The 22,152-nt window shown below is 33.1% G+C and overlaps 1 protein-coding gene across 14 annotated transcripts in view; it reads right to left on the bottom strand.

Annotated features, from left to right (window-relative positions):
• The window catches only part of LCORL (ligand dependent nuclear receptor corepressor like), a 167,673-nt gene that overhangs the window by 10,511 nt on the left and 135,010 nt on the right, over positions 1–22,152 (bottom strand). For 7 of the 14 annotated variants that reach the window (XM_019453616.2, XM_053901657.1, XM_019453617.2 and 4 more), the window contains 2 exons: positions 10,170–14,980; positions 3,657–3,683 (listed from right to left, as the gene is read on the bottom strand). The exons of 1 other annotated variant lie outside the window; for it this stretch is intronic. In XM_019453616.2, coding sequence (XP_019309161.2) covers positions 3,658–3,683; positions 10,170–14,980 — 4,837 coding nt within the window. In that variant the 3' untranslated portion in view covers position 3,657. Of the gene's footprint in view, positions 1–3,656; positions 3,684–10,169; positions 14,981–15,470; positions 15,547–17,542; positions 21,669–22,152 lie in introns of those variants that run through there. 6 more of the 14 variants (XM_019453620.2, XM_053901659.1, XM_019453619.2 and 3 more) reach the window with 5 other exon arrangements.

The following is a 22,152-nucleotide window of genomic DNA, read 5'->3' as shown; positions in this document are numbered from 1 at the left end:
TAAGACATAAAAAGGCAGGGCTGAGTGAATTATTAAACAGCAAACCCACACAACAAGAATTGCTAAAGGAAGTTTTCAGGCAGAAGTAAAATGACATCAGATAGAAACCTGGATTTGTGCAAAAGAATGAAAAGCATCAGAAATGGAAAATTCATGGAGAAAATACTTTTCCTATTTTGAAAACCTCTTTGAATAACTGTGCGGAGGAAAAATAGTAACACTATATTGGAAGGATTATAACATTTATGGAAGCACAACATATGACAATAATAATAGCACAAAGGCTTGAAGGGAGGAAAGGCACATGTACTGTAAAGTTCTTAAGATTATACATGAAGTAATATAACATTATCTGAAGGTAGTTTATAGTAAGTTAATGATATATAGGGTAAACTTGACAGCAAGTACTACTTAAAAACTAAGAGATTAAATAGAATAATAAAATATACTCAACTTGTCTAAAAGAAGGCAAGAAAAGAGAAAAAGGAACTAAATAATAGATTGGACAAACAGAAAATAGAAAGTTGGGCTATTATCAAAAAGACAAGAAATAACAAGTATTGGTGAAGATGTGGAGAAAAGGCAAACCTGTGTACTATGAGTGGGAATGTAAATTCACATACCCAATATAGAAAACAGTATGGATGTTCCTCAAAAAATTAAGAATAGAACAACCATATGATCCACAATTCCATTTCTGGATATTTACCCAAAAAATGAAAATAACTTGAAAAGATATATGCATTCCCCATCATGTTCATTGCAATATTATTTACAATAACCAAGATATGGAAACAACTTAAGTGTCTATCAATGGATGAACGGATAAAGAGAATCCTCTCTCTCTCTCTCTCTCATACACACACACACACACACACACACACACACACTGGAATATTATCCAAAAAGTAAGGAAATCTTGCCATTTGCAACAACATGGATGGACATTGAGGGCATTATCGTAAGTGAATTAAGTCAGAGAAAGACAAATATCAGATGATTCCACCTATATGTAGAATCTAAAATAACAAAAACCAAAATCAACCAAGCTCGCAGATACAGAAAGCAGACTGGTGGATGCCAGAGGTGAGAGCAAAATGGGTGAAGTGAGTCAAACTTCTAGTTATAATACAAATAAGTCATGGGGATGTAATGTATACATGGTGGCTGAGTATATAATAATACTGTATTGCATATTTGAAAGTTGCTAATAGATTGTAAAAGTTTTCATCACAAGAAAAAAATTGTAACTATGGTGACAAATATTAGCTAGACTTATTTGGTGATCACTTCACAATATATACAAATATATATCATTATGTTGTACACCTGAAACTAATATGTTGTATGTCAATTATACCTCAATTAAAAAAAATAAAGTTGGCTGACTCAAACAACCACATCAAAAGTCACATGAGATGGAAAATGGTATATTAAAAGGCAGAGATTGTCAGACTGAATGAGAAAGCAAGCCTCAAGTGTATGCTGCCTCAAAGAAACTCACTTTTAATATAGACACATATAGGTTAGAAATAAAAGTGTGGGAAAAGATATACCATGTTAAAACTAGGGAAAAGTAGGCTGGAATAACTATCAGACAAAAAAATATTTCAGACCAAGGAATACTTCTAGAGATGAAGAGGTTAGTTTCATATGAAAAAGGAGTAAATACATCAAAAGTACATAAAAATTCCAAATGTGTATGTACCTAATAACAGAGCTTCAAAATACATGATGCAAAACCTGATAGAACTAAAAGGATAAATAGGAAAATCTAGAATCATAGCTGCAGATTTCAAAATGCTTCTCTCAAGAATAAATATAAGTAGACTGAAACTCAGGAAGGATGCAAAAGAGTTGAACAGCACTATCAACTTGCTTAAAGGAACACCACCCAGCAGCAGCAGAATGAACATTATTTTCAAGAACACAGAGAACAGTTATTAAAGTAGATCTGGATAGACTCTGGACCATAAAACAAATCTCAATAAATTCAAAAGAATTAAAATCATACAAAGTATATTTTATAAGCATAGCAGAATCAAATTAGAAATCAGTAAGAGAAAGGTATCTGGAAAATCCCTAAACATTTGAAAAGTGACCAATACATCTCTAAGTAATCCATGGGTTAAATAAAAAACTACAAGGGAAATTAGAAAATATTTCTAATTTAGTGGAAATGAAAATACAGCAGAGCAAACTTTGTGGAATATAGCTAAAGTGGTATTTAGAGGGTAATTTATAACACAATGATCATATTAGTAAGGAACTAATCTTCTTTCCACCACAACACTCTACACTCTATACCAATGGTTCTCAAAGTGTGGTCCTTGGGTCAGCAAAATAAGCATCACTTGGGCCCCACTACATAACCTATTGAAATAGAAAGTGCTTGGAGCCTAACAATTTCTTTTTCAATAAGCCCTCCTGGTGATTCTCATGCACACTAAAGTTTGTAAAGCATTGTTTTCAAGTAGCACAGTTCTCATTAGGACCACCATGATGGTCTATGCCTTCATTCATGCCCTCTACCATTCATGTTTCACAAGGCAGTCAGATCCTTTAGGAAGGAGAATCTGATGATGTCATATACCTTCCCCATCCACTCCCAATTTCAATCTCTACTTTAAGAGCAATGGGAAGCTATCGGAAACACATAAACATGACTTATGAGAACCTACATGGTCTATCCTTCACCTACTCCTCAATCTTTACATCTGACACCATGCTCCTCCTTTCTCTTTTGACCCAAGACACACAGTCATTGTCTTACCTGCAAAGAACACCATGCTGTACTTTTTCCACATGCAACTCTTCCTGAAAGTCAGTCCTCTCCCCTCCCGGCCCAGTTGTCTGCTACTTGGCCTAGTTAATTCCTACTCACTCTTCACAGCTCAGTTCAATGGTCAATTTCCTTAGAGAAGTCTTCTCCTTATAGGGAGAAGGAATTCTTATAGTACCCAAAAAGAATTCTTTAGTACCACCTACAGTTATGAACTTGTAAGATTCGTGTAACTATTTACTCAATGTCTGCCTCTCCTAATAAACTTGAACCATGAGGACAGAACAATACATGGTTTTGTCCCCCATTTTATCCTACATATAGCCTAGCATATTGCCTGGCACATAGGAGATATTTTTTGAAGAATAAATTAATGGGGTCTATCCAGTTTTCTCTGTTTCTATATATAGAAACAAAGTAGCAAGTAAATAAATTTTCCAGATTGCCTGGAATTGGAATGGGGGTGGGGTAGGAAAAATAAGCCAAGGTCTTATTTAAATTAAACAAAAACAATCAAGAAAAAAACTGGCAGGATGAAACATTCAGATACCTACTCTGACTCCCCTCCCATAATTAAACAATAGGTGAATTCAATAGAGTTAGCATTATAATCACAGAATGCTCAGCTCCTCTACAAAGAAAAGTGTTAACTGCCTAGGAAAAATGAGGTGGGGGGGGGGGGGGGAAATGGAAGCTAGGGGAGCTGAACTAAGAATTCCAAATTCCTAAGTGAAGAAATAAAGAAGAAAACCAGGGTAGAGAAGGGGGAAAGAGAACACTTGAGGAAGGAATTTAAGGTATAAAGCACTGAAATCACTTTAACAGGTGGCAGCCACTGGTAAAGGAAGAGAGGGAAGGTGACCCTTGCACTTACCTCAGATAGACAAAGCAGGTCTGGAGGCTGCGGGGAGAGAATAAAGATTTACAAAAACAGAATAAAACTGCCACTATGGCTCCCCCAGCACCACTCTGCTGGATAAAGATAGGTCTTGTCCCATAGAGATAAAGCAAAACAAAACAACTACAAGTCAGAAATGTATTGTGCAGGAGGAGGGAGAGGATGGGGTGTTGGAAATAAACTGGATATAATAACTTTAATCTACTTTTAAAAATCCAATGACTTTTTCTAGCCACATACCAAATTCTACTGATATAAACGGGTCAGCAAACTTTTCCACCAAGGGCCACGTAATCAGCAGTTGAAGTTTTATGGGCTTTACACAATTACTCGGTTAAGCTCGTGTGGCACAAACACCAGTAGACAATATATAAGTGAATGAACATGGCAGTGTTACAATAAAACTTACTTACAAATGGGCCATGGGCCAGACTCTCTGATTTAGATAATCTTATGTTTGAAAATAATTCTATACTCCATACCAACTAGTAATAGAGATCAACCAAATTATCTTTCTTCAAATTATACTATGTTGCCAAAGTAAAAATAATTTGACTTTTTTAAAAAAATAAGTTCCCTGAGTTCCTTTGTAGCTCTGATATCTAACACAATGCCTAACAGATCAAAAAGAAAAAGTATCTAATTTGTTGAATAAACTGGATGGTTTTTCCATGAAAGATGCAGGACAATTAGTGAAACAGAATACTGTGAAAAACTAAGTAATGGTTGACAAAGCAACAGGATATAAAATATCCAAGAAAAATTCTAAGAAAAAACATCAAGACAGGGGATTATCTAAGTCACTGTTCTATATTTTTTAATAAAGTATTACAGCAAGAGTTAGAAACTCTTCAAAACCTAAAACTCTTCTCCTTACTCAGGAAACTATATAGAGCAGTATTTTCCAATTATGTTTCCCAAACTGCAGGATATAAAAAGTTGTGATATATAAAGTGTGAAGAATGCAGTTTAACATTCAATGGGGCGCTGTGATTCAACAGGCACAGGAAAGAGAACTCAGCATTTTCCAAAGCTATTGGACCACAGAACCAGGACCACAGATGCAGGACTACTGCATCTTGGACTCTGTATCTGGAATGCTTGTGTAGCAAACTAGATTAAGGTGACAGTGAGTCATCTAGAAATGTTTATCAAAATGAAATTTAGAAAATCATCTACTCTGTGCTTCACAGTTCTTCCATTAAATGATAATTATGAAGCTGAATAATAGCACATGAAGAAATGCTAACTCTAGATTTTATGTGAAAATGTTTAGGCTATTCTGTGCCAAGGTATGCCTCAACCATACAAATCTAAAAGGACATTTTGAGTTAGGACGCAAAAAACGTGGTAAACCATTCATGACCAGGACCAGAGGAGAATGCATGGTTGGCTTCAGTTTCAGGTAGCTAAAGGAGTATACTGTTAGTTAAAAATCACCCATCAGTTATATACCTGTGTGAAAACCAGAATGCTGAATGGGAAAATGTGTATTTGGTCATTTTTGAGGACAGATGACAAAACAGGAGACGCTGACAAACTGAGCTGTTGTAGGTCATCTCAATCTAATTCAAAGTATCAATTTGAATTCTGATTTTTTACAGCAAAATTTGATGTTTTAGATGATACACTGAGTATAGCAACCTCAAGCCCACATAAGTTATTCTAGTCTGAAAATTTCCTTAAATGTGTCCAAAGTAAGCTTATTTACATCCAGATATTTGTCAATTAGGAAAGGCACATATTTACTTGGTAACTCAAAAGACACTGATATTCAAAAGTTCTTAATATTTTCAATAGCCACACTCCATTTTAGGCCATAATCACCTCAAAAATCATCTCTTAGAGCTAGCCTTTTACACACCCCATTTTATCCCCCCCTCCCCTCAAATTTATACTGTGTGCTATTATCAGAAAAGACCCTCTAGAATTAGAATTACACTTTGATCATATAGTTTCTCATCACTATTCACAGAATGAATTCTAGGCTTGATTTCTTTGTTTACTGGTGAATCTGATTGACCCAATTGAATCTAAGGGCCCACCTTTGTCCAAGCTTACGTTCTGGCAGCTGAGATAAAAGTCACAAAGCTGTTAAATCCTGTTATTTCTTGAGATAGATTTCAAATGTTACCTACTTTGTACAATGCCCATCATATTACCCTTAAATTATGTCTGGACTCACTGAAAATAGATCTAATAGCCTCAATATTCTGCCCATGAATTTGTAAACTGATTTACATCCCCATATGTTGTTCCCACTATTCTCATGTTTTAAGAGAGAAATGACTCTTCTGGCCAAAATCCATCTATCTAATGATGGCCCATAATGTCCAATAATCAACTCTGGCGCTTCACTCCATTTCCACTGCTTGCCATCTCATGTTTGTATCTTCAACCTTTCATTTTCTACTGGCTTCTTCCCATTGGCATCTAAATTTTTTTAAAACCAGTCTTCATTAGAGCTTCCTCTTGCTATCTCCCTATCTCCTCTCCAGTCATAGCCATTTACAGTTTTCTGTGTTAATTTTCTTCACTTCCTCTTCCTGCATTAACTCAATCATAAGATTCTCACTGCATTTCCCCGCCAAAACCAAAATCATTACAATAACCTTTGGGCTACCTTAGATGGAAATGTTTCAGGGCTTAACTGACCTCTCATCAACAGTTTACACTTGTTTTATCCCTTCTTAAAACACATTTCCTTTCTACCACACTCTCCTGACTTTCCTCTTACTTTCTGACTAGCCTCATCAGTCTCCTTCTGTGTATATCTTTTTTTCTTTTTTTCTTTTTTCTCTGTGTATTTGGGGATCAGATCCTAGGCTCTTCCCATTTTACGCTGAATAATCTATTCCACTCTCATGACTTCAGTTATTATTGGACTCCAAAATCTTTATCTCTAGCTCAGACCTCTTTCCCATATTAACCACAGTTGACCCTTTAACAACACGGGTTTAAACTGCATGGGTTCACTTACATGCAGATTTTTTTCCCATAAAGATATATACATTATTGTAAATACATTTTCTCTTCCTTATGATTTTCTTAATAAAATTTTCTTTTCTCTAGCTTACTTTCTTATAATAATACTGTATATAATACCTATAACAGAAAAATATGTGTCAATTGACTCTTCATGTTATCAGCAAGGCTCAGGTCAACAGGATATTGGTAGTTAAGGTTTTGGGGAGTCAAAAGTTACATGCAGATTTCTAATGCACGGAGAATCAGTACCCCTAACCCCTGCATTGTCCAAGGGTCTACTGTGATTACTTCCTAAACATCTCTCTTGGACATACTACTTAAATTCCTTATGTCTAAAACTGCACACTCTGAATGTTCTCTTATATCTCAGTGAATGTTACTATCATCTATTATCTACATGTTCGAACTCAAACCTGGACATTACCCTTTATTCCTCTACTCTCTTAGACACACTGATACTATTTCAGAGGCCTCCGTCAAATATATCTATTCTCCTCTATTACTGCCACTGTTAGGGTTTGAAACATTTTTTTCGTTAACTGATGTTGGCCCCACAATTTGGGCTATGCTTCCTTCAGTAGCTTTATTTTTTGCCATTTTTCCATCCATGCCCTGCCCTATTCTTCATTCCTTTTTTATGCCTCAGCTTTATGAATTAAATTACTCAGTGTTCTACTAGCCTGCTTTGTCACCCAACTTTTCCACATGCAGTTTGCTCTACCAGAAAAACTCCTCTCCTGACTGCTAATACTTTGGCAGCCTTCAAATCTCAGCTTGGATGTGACTTTGTAAGAGTCCTTGCCTAATTTTCTAAACATGGGTTCAACTTCTGTCCTATATATTTCTATAAGCTATCTCTCTCCCCAGTCACAGCACTCCACTTTCTACTGTAATTGCCTATTCACTGTCCCCCATGAAAATGATAAACTCCATGAGAACACAAACCATGACTTTAACCATTCTATCCCTTTAATTAGTAGTAATATAATACCCCACTTAAAACATAAGATATACTCTATTTGTTGAATACATACATACAAGTCTTGTTTTCTTATTTAGATGGAAAGGGAACTTTCTGAACTTCCTATGGTGTCTAAGAGCATATTGTAGGCATTCATTAAGTATTTACTGAACTAAGAATAGGACAGAATTGCACTTCTTTGCTTTCCATGTCTACAATTGATATATAGTAGTACAAATGTAGTGAAGTATAAATTCTAAAATTCCTATGTATTAAACTTTTATCGGACAGTAATTTTGAAATGTACAAAAACAAGACACTTATGGTAGAAACAAAACTTTTCATCAATAGAAATATTCCATAATTCATTATATACATTGCCTTATGAATTTTCCTAGAGAACTCCTTGTTGTTAATTAAGACTTTCTCAAATCTCCAATCACTAATTATTCTATGAAGAAGAAAAACACATATAAAACTAATAATGAATTTGTGTCATTTCCAAAAAGGCATTAAGAAGTATGGAATACCAAAAATAATGAGAAAAAAATAACACCTTAAGAAACATTTTAAAATCAGATAAATATAACAAATATTGCTATAAATACAACTCTGTAAAAATAATGTCCTTGTTGATTAAAAAAAAAAAAGAATGTTAAAAAATAAAGAAGGAAAGTTATCAGTAGAAGATAAATAAAATTTTAAGCAGAACAAGAAATCGTACCAGTAATTTTAAAAATGAGAAAAGGTGAAAAACAACTCTTAACATATGATACTAAAATTTTTAAAATTTAACAGAAGAATTTTGAGATTAATTTGGAAAGTAATATTTAGGCATCTTCCATCTTATTTTTCTTGGGTGATCTCATATTTAGTGAGATAATAATTAAAATAAACCTTATGTTTATAACTTAGGAAGATACAATGGTTAAGAAGCTAAAAGGACAAAATACGGTTCTGTTGTAAAATGAGTTAATGCAAACTGTCTTTGGTAAACTCTAACGACATGAAATGAGAATGATATAAAGAATTAAGAATGAAACACTGTACTTTATACTGCATTCACGACAGTCTTTTAAAAATATGTGTGTATGGTTGTAGGTGAATTATAAGTTTTTTTAAAAAATCACTATCAGGCTTCTTCCCTCTTTTCCTGACATACTATTTGTTATGTTGTTTTTAGTTATCCTGAGGACAAGAAACAAAGGACATTATTTTTAGATTTGATTCATCTTTCATAATGGAGACTCTAATTTGCCCAATAATAAAGCTTTAATCATTGCATGTTGCAAAGTTAAAATTTTTATTTAATGCATGTTAAATATTGTGGAATAGGTATTTTAAAGTCATTCAATTAATCAAATTTTGGGGGTCATTATAATCATCTACTTATTAAAACTTGAGTTTAATTATTGCTTTTAATATCTTAATATAAGACTCGATAGTGTTTTTTTAGCTTTTAAAAATGTTTTAAAAAGGTAACAAAAATAAAGCCACCAATATCTCCATAAGCCCCTCAAAAAGGCCCCTAAAATATACAATGTAATAATGCAACCATTTGATAAAATTTCCTTAAATTTACAAATGTAACCTGGCACTCTTTTACATCCTGAACTGTCTAGCACCTATCAAGCAGAGATGGAAATGGCTACATTGGCAATTATGGTGCTCATAATCCTGCTTTGCTAGGTTCTAAGGGTAACAGTCTCCTCAAGGCACCAATGTCAGGCCTGCATAGTAAGTAAAGCACATAATTACTTACTAAAGTAATTTCCGTTTGCATTCTAAATTTAGTATTACCTTAAAATTACCTGCATATGACTTTCTCCCTTGCTAAGCTATAGATTATCCCTGGAAAGAAATCCTCATCTTTATATCCATAGAATCTAGTTCAATGTCTACTATGAAAAAAACTATTCAACAAGTTTGCTTATTTACTGAAGAAAATATCTTGTTCTTTGACTCTATTTAAATATGCGGAGTCTTAAAATGGTTCCCGAATCAGTACCAAAGGGTGTAACAACTTAATGGTGAAAGTGCAACTGATATCCCATAATTATTATATATGTTACAGACCTCATCAATTTAGCAGTGAGATAGTCTTTACTTCTTTCCACATGGTCTCAAAGTTATTAATTTATCAAGACAATAAATATATATTATCCTGTAGTGTAGCAGTTAATTTTTAGATAGCTCCTTAGGCATATTTACCAAACTGTTTTCTATATTTTATATTAGATCAAATACAAAAACAGATAATATAACTTGTAAATTAATGATTTGTTTAGAAGCTATGACTCTACTAAATATATTTTAATTTGTTTAAAATCTTGGACTCATTAAGATGTAGGGAAGCGCACGGGTACATTTAGTAGAACCTAATTTCATTGAGTTTCATACTAGGTGCCAAGAAATTAGGTCGTCCAAATATTTTGGAAATAAATTGAAACTAAATCAGCTGTTCCTTTTCTACCCATTATCTCATACTTTACTCAAGGCACCTACAATGAAACTTTAAAATTAAGTAGAGAAAAACTTACCTAGTTGGGATTTTGAATAATAGTTTGCCATTTGTCCACTGTTGCAAGACTGTCGTTTATGTCTTTTTGTTGACATTTCTGTGGTCTTCCATGGCGGTCTTTTTCTTTTGTTCAATTTGCTAAGAACGTCAGAACTATCAGGATTCTTGTCATAGTTAACACATTTATTTAATCTACTATTGTCAAGTTGGCCAGGAAATTTATCGGTTGAAGGACTATTTGTTTTAGCATATTCTATTTCTTTAGATTGCTTTTTAAAAGAATTTTGCCTAGCAGAATGGGATCTTAAGGTAAAGCGCTTTGATTCTTCTATGTGAGTCTGATGATTAGTTCCACTGCCAATAGATTCAGGAGAGTAAATGATTGTATTTAGCTTAAAAGTATTTTTGTGTTCAAGATAGTTGATCTTCCTCAAAAATATTCTACAATCTTTTAAGGTTTTTGACCTCCAATTATGTGAACATACATTTCCTAGTCTTGATCCCTTTTCAAAACCTTTTTGGCTGCAATTTGTTCCATTCTCCTTTGCTTCTGTCTTAAAATTATTCTCTAAATTAGCATGTGTTTTCAAGTCAGACATCGCCACCTTCTGTTGCAAAGAGTCATCTCTGATCTCAGGTGGCAAAATAAACTGATTATCTATTGTGTTTTTTCCTTGGAGTGGGATGTCAGCATTTGTTCCCCCCTCAGTCTTTTTTAAAAATTGATTCTGGCAGAAAAACCTTAAGTTCCTTCTTTTAGAGATCCAATCAACTGTTCCATGGTTGTGCGGCTTTCCCTCTCTTTTCCACCTTTCGTGCTGCAACCTCTTAAACTCAGTTCTTTTTAATCTAGCTAATGTTAAATTACTTCTCACATTTAACAGTGGAGAGCTAACTATTTTATGTAGTATATGCAACTTCCCTGCTGATTTTGAAGGAGAAGACAGTGCAAATTTTTTAAAGTGCTTTCTGAAGGGGCTAGTATTAAAATGAGAATATTTGGTCCCTAATTTAATTCCTCTGGTATTTATTACTTCCAAAGGGTTTCGAGCATTTGCTTTTCTAACTAGTGAAAGAGACTGTGTTTCTGTTGTTTGCATAAACCAGATACAGAGTTCATTCAAATCATACTTTTTCCGAAAAAGCATTTTTACAGGTGAAACTTCAAGTTCTAAAAGACAGGTTTCCAAAGGGTTTGCTATTTTGAAATTATCACTTTCAATGCATTCTCTTTTTTTATGAACACAGTTTTCAGCTTCATCTCCACTCACTTGCACCCAAGCATTTGTTATTTGCTCAAATCTATTGTTTAATTCCTCTAATAAGGAATCATTTGAAGTAGAAGCAGCCCACCACCTGAGCAAAGGGTTTGATGAAATTATAGGGTCCAAGGATACTTCAGAAATGGGTATTAATTTGTTATCTTCCAAACACATTTTTGCATTCTTTGAATTTCTAGGTCCAGGGGTACCTTTTGAAGCTATTTTTATCCTTGACTGCCTATGTTTTTCCTTCTCACTTTTACCTTTCTGCAAATGGAGTTTATATGATTTACGGAGCAGAGTATTTCTATAAATAAGTGAGCTGGAAGATGCTAATGGATGTACGAGATGGAGAGATGGCTTTCTATCCCTAATAGAATGTCTCAAAGGTATAGCAGCAACCATACTTTTTGATCCATTCTTAAATATTGCAGCTTCAGTGTGCCTTGCGTCCATCTTATTGCATTGGTGATCATACTTTTCTTCAGCCAGATTTTTCTCTAATATATTTTCTTGTTCTAAAGGAGGCAAACAGCTGCTAATACTTACTTCTCTCTCCTGAGGTGAAACTCTATTAATAGTCACAGATATGCCAGAGATTTTCACTTTTGCAGGTCTACCAGGCTTCCTAATTACTGCAAAAGGCTTCTGATTTGGTCGGATAATGTTCTTGGAAGGTTGAGGTATCACAGACTTGTTCTTGATGGGCCTAATATATTCAAAGCCAGACCCCAAGATCTCACTTTCAGTAGTCAAAGTTGAAATAGCACTTCTTTCACCTGAGTCAATTTTGTATTCTCTAATATTTCTGAGACTATTACATTCAGTTGGAAAATCAGCATTATTGCTGAAAGATATAACATTGCTTATGTTTACAGTTCCTTCAGAAACATGCCTTTTAGTTCTTCTTGATCTTCCATAAATAACAGTTACGGTAATACTCTTTTTATAGATACCTTCTTTCACTTCTGATAGGAGGGATTCTGGACTTTTCTTTCCAGTACTAGACGATTCATTTTGGCAAATGGTGATGTCTGTTTGATCGGTTTTAGGTTTTGGTGGTCTTCCAATTGGCCGCTTAATTTGTTTCACAACCTGGGGACCTATCTTTTTAGGTCTACCTGGTTTTCGTTTAAAAGATGAATCAGTATCATTGCTTGGATTTTCCTTAGGTTTGTCTTGTGGCTTATCACTGTTCACATCATCTATAAACATTGCAGGGGATTCTGTAGTTTCTTTTGCACAATTAAATTTGTTTAGTTCTCCCTGAAGAGTGTCACTACCATTATGACTAGAACTATAATTTTCAAAGTTAGCATCTGGGATATCCTCATTTGTTTCTGGTTGTTTTTCAATTGCATCATGACTTGGATATTTTTCAGAAGGAAAATCAGCATTTGACTTGGAAGTACCGACTGAAGTTAAAGTATATTTGACTCCTTCACTGCTTTTAACCTCAGATAAAAACATGAGTTTGATAGGACTAGAATAGCTGGAAAAAGAGCTTTCAATGGCCTCGTATTTTGTTGGCACATTTTGAACACCGGAAATCAAGCTACTCGTATCTAAAATAGATGAATTTCCCAGATTATCAAGTCTTTTGCTATTCAAATCTATTGTAGGTATATGATTGCTTTTGATATTACTGGCTGCTACCACAGATTTTGATAAACTCTGCTCTTTGCATGTCATTCTGCTTACAGTTAGAGTCATGTTTCTTCCTGCATCTTGATCTTTACCATCAATTTCTATCAATTTCTTGGATGTCTTACATCCTTCAGATAATGAGTGATTATTCCAAGACTTTTTGGCCATATTTATTGTATCTTCCAAACGTTCCACAACAACTTGTAAATTGGAATTCATTGCAATTTTGTTTAGATCTATATTGTGTGGGCTTTCAATTTGAGTATTTTTCACTGGATCTTTTTTTTTTACAGAATCAGAAATTTTTTTGGCCTTAGGGGATTTTTTGAAAACATAATTATTTGTTACATATATAGAATACCATCCTGGGGGCACAATATGTCGTTTAGTTCTGCTCAAAAGTCCAGGAACATCACTTTTCAAAGGAGTTTTGGTATTCTCCAGTTTTGGATTCTTCCTGTGATTTTGCAAAAGTCTTTTCCCAGGTGCAGATTTCTCCTGTAATTTTGTTATGCTCATTTTCCCAGGGGAAGTTGTCTTAAAGCTTTCTGAAAATGCATCAAAAGCTAAGTTAGTTTCTAAACTATGAAGAGGTAGTTGCAATGACTGCAATGCACAATCTGGTGAAAATGTTTCTGCATGATTATTTTCTTGCAAGCTTTTAGAATTTTGTAAAGACCCTTGGCAATGACAGAATTCTTCTCTGTCCATTGAAAATATCTCATCGTTGCGTGTCAACTTCCTTGAATTTTTTTCAGTGTATTTTTTTCTTACAAAATTTTCATCAAGACTGGCAAGTTCTCTTTTTATTTGCAAAGACTGCCTTCTAAACGTGGGTGAATCAGGAGAGTTGTGCACTGAAAGTAAAGTTTCTTGACGCTTTCGAAATCTTGTCTGAATAATTTTATTCTCTACCTTTTTATCATGTTGACTCAGCAATTCCATAAAACTGTAATCACTGGCCTTGGCATTATGCAAGAGAGAGGCTATTAAATCTCTTAATTTTAAATCATTATCTGTATTACAATCACTGCTAGATAATTTTACAAGGTTTCCCATATCTGTAGTTTCTATTGATTTTAATTTTTCATTAATACGATCCATTAAATCTTGAAAAATTACAGTAGTTTCACCTTTTTCCTGATTTGTAGTACAATTACCACTGCCTTCCAGGAGCAAAGAATCCGAGTTGCTGAATTTTTTAGTTTTATGTATTTTACCTTCGTGATCAGTCTTGTCACTGTTTATTTCTGCTGGTGTGAGAGAGGGAGGCTGGTTAATGTTTATTTCAAGTCTGTTATTTTCTAAGGCTGAGAGCTCTGAGACAACATCTTTTAATTTTTCAAATCCTTCTGTCTGTACAGGTGATAATGGTGGGGGTGATGGACTTCGAGATCTACAAACATCCTTAAGACTGACTGAAACATCACATACGTCCCTTGATGAAAGAGGAGTGTGAAAGGTTGATTTTGTAGAGTGAATGTTTGGTAATAGTCCAGAACAGCACCTGTGAGAACTATAACTGTTTGCAATTCCTCTATTCACTACTGTCATAATGTGTTCAATAGTTATAGTTTGGCAAGATAAACAATGTAAATCTTTAATACAGACTGGCAGAGGCACAACACCAGGGCTTTGTCTTTCATTTTGTAAACACCCTCTTTCTGCCAGCCTATATTCACAACTACAGAATAGACCATGTAAATCATCTTCAATTAGGGGCTTTTGAGATTCTGAAGACACAGTATATGATGTATTACAATAGCAAAGAGAAGCAGCATTTTGCTCTTGGACTAGAAATTTCAACATGGCCAAGACTTGTTGCTGGTGATGTATGCACAAAGATTCCAAAACTTTGCTTAATGCTGATTTTCCTTTTTCCATTTTAGTAGCTTCCTCTGATTTTGCATCAACAGTTGAACTAAAAATAAAAATCAAACAAAAAATGAATTACAGCAAAAATACCAGTATTATAAGGAGTTATAATTTTAACAGAGTTTGAACAAAAGAAATTTTGGTATTGTGGGACTCCTAACTCCTATAGAGCTGCAACAATGACATCTTGATTATCATTCAGCAAAAATATAATGAAGCACTGATGATAATTAATTTCCTATGGCAAGTATAATAGTCGAAAGAGAGCCCTAGTTTTAGGATACAAAATCTGATTAAAGATATGATTATATTTACAGATTGCTAATGTTTAGTGCTTTGGATGTACTAAGAATATTTAATGGAAAGTGCTTCAGAAGGAGTTACATTTTTATAAAGTAGACATTTTAGAAGTTATTTTGATAATTATCAATCCGATTTAGTGCAAATAAGAAAAATAAGATGTAGGAGAAAACTTTAAGATATTTTTCAAGGTAGTGAAATAAAATTATTAATAAAAGAAATCTTTGCATACTTACAAGGAAAATTAAAGAATTTGGATTTCATATAAATAACAGAGTATCTTTTCTAAGATTAAGCTGCAGGCATTTTAACCTAATAATAAAAAAAATTTAAGCTATTTAAAAATAAAATCTATTTTGAATTGATTTTAAATACTAAAGTAATTACATGAAGACTAAAGGCATTACTTACCTAATTATCTAATTTCAAATGCTGGAAAATGTCCCACTGAAGAAACTAATATACATCTAATTTTAACTAAGACTCAGGATTACTTAGCAACCAAGGTAGAAGTCTACAAAAAATTTTTTAATCCAATACCAGCAGCAAGAAGAATAAAATGTATTAAAAGAATTCTGTTTCAGAAAAGTATCTATTTAAATTAAACATATCACCAAACTCTGTACATGAAAATAGCCTCCCATTCATGATTTCTTATGTTTGCTATTATTGTTAGTAGTTCCTGGTTTGTAGAAATTTTATTTAGGGTTGGAATTAGGATATACTGATTATGAAGTGCTACAGAAGACTGTATTTTGTTTAAATAAAGGGTTATTATATTCATATATATTAAAATTAAAGGAATTTTAAAATGAAAAATTAAATTAAATTTATTTTGCTCATTAAAACTTGCTTGTATCACAGATAAATATGCAATATTTTACCTACACTTAAAAAATATTATGTTATTTAAGAAGCAAAAACACCAAAGTAAATTTTGAACACTAGATCAGAAGTTTTCTAGAAAAATGATAACTCTACTAGATTCAACCAATATTTCACCAAAACTAACATGTGGTTTGACAAAAAGCAGTTATCAAAGTGAGAAAAGATGTGAAATTGATAATAAAATGTTTTAAGTCCACAGACATGACCCCAATATCCTTTCCTTTCTGAAAAAAAAAAAAAAAATATATATATATATATATATATTTTTTTTTTTTTTTTTTTGTAAATTTTATCACGTTTGGGAGTAAATGATGGAACTGATTCTCAAGATTCACTATTAGGTAATTCAAAAAATATATGGAGAACAAGGACATTAGGAAATGTTAACTATCAAATATGAAGATATGTGATATTATTCTCTTTTCCAGCAAAGTAAAAACTGTAATTTTCATATAAGCAAAAGAAAACCCAAAAACGTTCTGATAGATGCACTTCAACAGTTTCTTTAAAGTTATGCTATGGGCTATTAAACATACCTGTTATTAAATAATTAAAGAGATTTTATGTTTCTTAGAAAAATACATTGCACCATATTTTAAAGATTAATATGCTTTCATAACACTTCCTCAATGCTTAAATGTTTTATCTGTTAGTAAGTCAAGTATAGAAGTAGAAATAATTAAAACTAATGACGTGTTAACTATTCTGAAAACCACAAGATTTTTACATCTCTTCTGAGATTTCAAGGAAGTCTAAACTTTAAAAAGGTTTCTTATTCAGTTTATTACTTTTATCTTTTCAGTTTATTACTTCCAATAATGGAAATTCCAAAATACCACAGTGGTCAGTAATTTCCATCTAATGGTATATGAAGAATAACTTCATAAAGTTACTAACTGGATATTCAAGTATTAGATTATATCTGATACACACATATCAGATATTAGAGAACTAAATTCTCAAACTATAAAATTCCGTAATACTTTTATTTGGCTCCAAATTTTTTCTTTTCCATCTTTCTTGCAGTTCAGAGTCTCAAAGAAAACCTAATATGAGTAAATAATAGTTGAATACACATAAATCTCCAAACTAGACTCTATTCTCAAGTGATTATATGTAAAGTTACCATAATCGTATCTTTCACAGCTCCCTTGTTTTTAATGTTAAAATTTTTTCTAACCTTTTCCTGTTAAGATTTACAAACCAAAACATCCTGCCCATTTTTTGTATGTTACTATCAGTTTTGCCCATTGCAAATTTTGTTGTTGAAATAGTTCTTTGGAGAAAGTCAATTTCTCACATTAATAAAAATAAAACTCATTCCTATAGTGAATCAAAAAAGTCAGTGTAGTCAGTCTTTTTCTTTTCTTTCTTTTCTTTTCTTTTACTGAATGAGTAAATCAATCACACACCAACAGTGTTGTAAATTTAAGTGCAAAAGCATTGAAGTGCTTTACTACAAATTACAACCTAGAAACACGTTAACTGAACAATTAAGATTCATACAATCAGATTTAGATATATAACAACACAAAGTAGGAACAGAATTACAGTACATTTACAACACAAGACAGATACATGAATTCATTAGAAAATATTGTAATAAATAATTCATGAATTATAGTGCAATTGATTTATGCATAAATATAACTAATTGCCTAACAATCAGTTTATATTAACAAAATCTGTCAAAATCAAGGCAGCCACAGAGTTTTACTAAATTACTGCGACAATGGAAATACTGCAATTAAAAAACAAATACAAGTATTTGTACTGTAAACAACTAAAAAAATCAGTCTCACTAAAGTTAGTATACAATTTAATATAAAATTGTCATTAGCTACCAGAAATGGTTTAAACAACTTTACTGAGCAGTAGTTTTCTAAAAACAGAGGCACTGTTTTTTCTTTTCCTTCTTTTTTTTTTTTTTAAATATAAAATACTTGAGGAACATTCAAATAAGTAGAAAGCATATAAGGGTTGCTTTCACCTTCATTAAAAGTCTGCTGAAACTGGATTTTTCATAAAACTGTCAATTAATAAGTAGTAACTGGTAACTAAATTTATAAAGTACTTTGAAAGTTTAACATAAAGAACATCTTAATAGAATCATTGGGGAGAAGGGGAACCCATAAATTTCCCTGCCTTTCCTAGTTTGTATAATCAAAAGTTAACTCAATAATTAGAAACATTTTGTTTCTTTCAAAAGTTATGGGTTGATCATTACCTATAAACTATCAAAAAATATTTAATTTACTATTTCTGACCAAAAATAAATAATACAAATACTAAATGCTGCAAATTAACTATAATATTACCTATAAAACTACTGATCACTGTGAAGTCAATAGCAAAATGATCCCTGATTTTATGAATCCTGTAAAGTTTTTGGTCAGGTCATCTTTTAAATGATATAAAAGTGTTCTGTAAGTATCCCTTTTCTATAAACTTCTCAATCAATTTATTAATGTAAATATAGTGTGAGGAATAAAAAAGCTCAATATAAATATTATGTAATGCATTCAGGCCCCCAAATTTTGCAAGTAAAATTCTGTATAAAGAGGTCAATAAAATTGTGTTGAAACATTTACTTTATCTTTTAACTGTGTTTTTCAATGGGGGGGGGGGGGGAGGGGAAATATATTAAATAATCCAAGTTCTGGCCCTCACAAAATATGGCTTAATTCTTTAAAAAGAAAGATGACCCTGACATCTGCTGTTTTGCAATCCGTTATGTATACTTACTTGGAAAAAAAAAAAAAACAAAAACAAACAGAGCAAGAGGATTCATACCCTAGTATGCAGGTAACATTAAGCTGAAGAGGGTTCAGTGTAGCTCTAAGAGACCAAATAACTACTTGGTTGTGTAGCTTCCCACTCTTCAGTTTCTTTAAACATATGTAAGCAGTTTTTAAATGTAATAGCTGAAAATCTCTTTAGTATTACATGTATATGAGATTATTAGTTACACACAAACACAAGTGTAAAAACACAAGTATTTGACAAGGTGCACTTATTTTTTAAATTCAGCTTTAAGTATTCCTTTTGGACTTAGGAAAATTGGCTTAGAAAAATGATCAGAACCTGAATTTTAACAGAGAAAGGGGCACTCGGAGAATTCTGAATATATGAAGCAAATCCCCATTCTTTATATGGAGGCACATGCTTTATAACATTTTACCACTGCATACTCCATAAATCCAACATGGATACTCTGAACCACATTTTAAAACTGCTATATAAAAATTATTGGTCTCTCTTATGAGTCTGTAAAAGTTAAAATGCACTGCCCAGCTTCTAACTACCCAATTAGTAGAGTTTACATTACTGAAAGTTCAAAACAGCTTCAGTGTTAAATATCTGTAAATCTATTCAAGACCCTGAACAAACTGCAAATTTGGTTATTAGCAAAATGATAATGTATCGCCCACCAAAATGAAATCTGTAATTCATTTTGATAAACTGAAAATGTTTTGAAATGTCACAGCAGCAAATATATTAAAGTTACACTGAGGTTTTTCAATAGTAGGAGTGTGTCACAATCCTTAAAATTTAAAGTAGTCATAACATCAACTAACCAGCACATTTAAACCAAAATTATCATTCTCAAGCTTTTTCTGTGCACATTATAAACATGCTCTAAGTTGCATTCCAACTTTCTTTTCTAACCTTACACATTAGCTTATTTTTCAAATGAAAAACAAAATTAAATTATTTTAATAATTAAATTTAAATTACTTTTTGTTCTTAGTATTCCATCTTATATTAAAGGATTCTATAGCTGCTGGGGTTAACTATGTGTCAGTTTTCTTAAAAAGTATATACCTTATAAACCCCAACTTCCTGCAAATCAACTATTAAATGATAAATATTAAATTTCATTATACATATCATTTAAGGTTTTCTTTTCTATTCCTGGTGGATGCACTTGAGTGCATTTCATATTTCATAGAATACACTGTAGTGTACTAATACTGTATATATTAATTTTTCTTAGTATGGAGATAGCTGTCTATTTAAACTTTGATTGGTTGTCTGATATACTTACAATAGCCGTAAGTATATTATGTAAAAATGTTTACAAACTATTAATATCATATTTCCATTATAAGATGGTTCAACTGAATGGCTGGAGTGGTCTTTCACCAATAAAAATGTTTCACTCGACAATTACTTGTTTTCCCACAACGCTTTATGCTATTGACTACTAAAGAAAACCTGAATCTTTTCCACCTATTTATACAAGGATTAAATACAAACTATCAGAATTAAGTAAGTAACTATATAATTCTGTCCACAGTGAAAACCCTGAATAAAACTTTTTTTCAAAAGGCATGTAAGTGGTTTTTGAACTGTAAAATTTCATGTCTCCTGTCAGAGTGAGCATCTGTAATTCCCACATGTGTGTATACAGACACACAAATACACACCTGTGCACATACTCACACACACGCAAACACACATACACACACACACACACACACACACACACACAAACATCTTCCTAACAAGTAATCTACACAGGCTTGCTGTTTTTGCAGCTGCCAGTCCCTGAATCTGTCATATTATATAACCCAGTGTCTGGTAATCGGAGTTTCTTCTTCGGAGGAGTCTTCAGTGTTCCAGATCTTTCTTTTACCTTGTATTCTAAAGTGCTGTGAGGTACCCCATAAATTCCTTGTGCTTTGGAAACACTCATCTTTCCGCTCATTACCATTGCAATAGCCTCTTCCATTATTTCATGATCATATTGGCGATAACGGCCACGTTTTTTCCTGGGCTGCTTATTATCTTTTCGATCCAATCCATCTTCAGTATTTTCAGAGGTTCCATCAACTGTTCCATTTTTAGAATTAAGACACAAAGGAGAGAGGTCCCCATGTAGAAAATAAGAGTCAACACTTGAGTGAGTTACAGGCCCAGAACATTCTACTTTGTTCTGTTTAGGGAGTATATTTTTCAGTTTTTGGAGAGCTGATCCTTCTAGGACTGGAGAGGTTTTGGAAACTTGATACATAACATCCAGCAGACCAGGACCATCAGGTTGTGATTTTGAAACAGAACTTACTCGGAGCTGAGGAATTTTTAACTGTACAGTAGGATGTGAAGTTTCATATTGTAGACTTTCATTTTTTTCTTTAAATTGAGTAACCATTTTCTGTAGAGTTAACTGATGGAGGTAACTGGAAGCTGTTGGGAATTTTAATTCTGAGGTTTCAAGTAGATTGAGTTTACTTTTTTCTGTGCGCTCTGCTTGAGCTCTTGCCCACAAGGCTACCTTTTGCAGCACTGCACAAGTTTCTTTACTGTCTTTATATGAGTAACTATCATTGAAATCTCGAGTTTTGTTTTTAAAAGATGCAGGCTTCCCTGCTGGTAAGGCTTCTAAGTGGAGAAGTAAAGTTTTTTGAGGTATGCCATAAAGTATGCCTGCTTTATTTATGTCCAGTGCTCCAGACTGAATGTCTTTCAAAGCTTTTGAGAGCAAACCATCTGCAAACTCAGCACTTCTTTCCACATAGTCCTCTCTGTTTCTGTGTAGTCTCCTGGATGGATGGAATGAAACGATGGTAAACTGATGCATGAGAGACTCTCACACAGCTATGGAAGGGAAGGGTCCACTCCTTTATTATACTCCTTGCTTAGGTAACATCACTGCTTATGACTCTTTTTAAGTCTGTGAGATGTAGTAGTTACTCCTTATCAAAGCAAACGCTACAGTCCTGGTAGGACAATGTGTCAATCATACGGTGGCCTCAACAGGCAGACCTTCCAAGAACATAAAATCCTAACTCAGTATTTGTAAAAATATTCTCATGATGTTGCTATTCCTCTGAAAGATGCTTGCAGAGCAATACTTATAATTTTTATTTGTACAATTAGAGTTCCATTATAAAAAATACCCAAATCCTAAAGGAGTTTTTGTTAGTAGAAACGTGACGTTACCGCTAAACAAGTAATAAAAGAGTCAACCCCTTTAAAGGAAATTTGTAGCAGCAAGAATATTTCCAAACACAAACATCCCATATT

This window comes from Panthera pardus, unplaced genomic scaffold (genome assembly GCF_024362965.1).
Source record: "Panthera pardus isolate Hobbes unplaced genomic scaffold, ASM2436296v1 HiC_scaffold_13, whole genome shotgun sequence".
Lineage (NCBI taxonomy): Eukaryota > Metazoa > Chordata > Mammalia > Carnivora > Felidae > Panthera > Panthera pardus.
The sequence above is the reverse complement of the archived record's forward strand: the minus strand, read 5'-3'. Positions and strand labels throughout refer to the sequence as shown.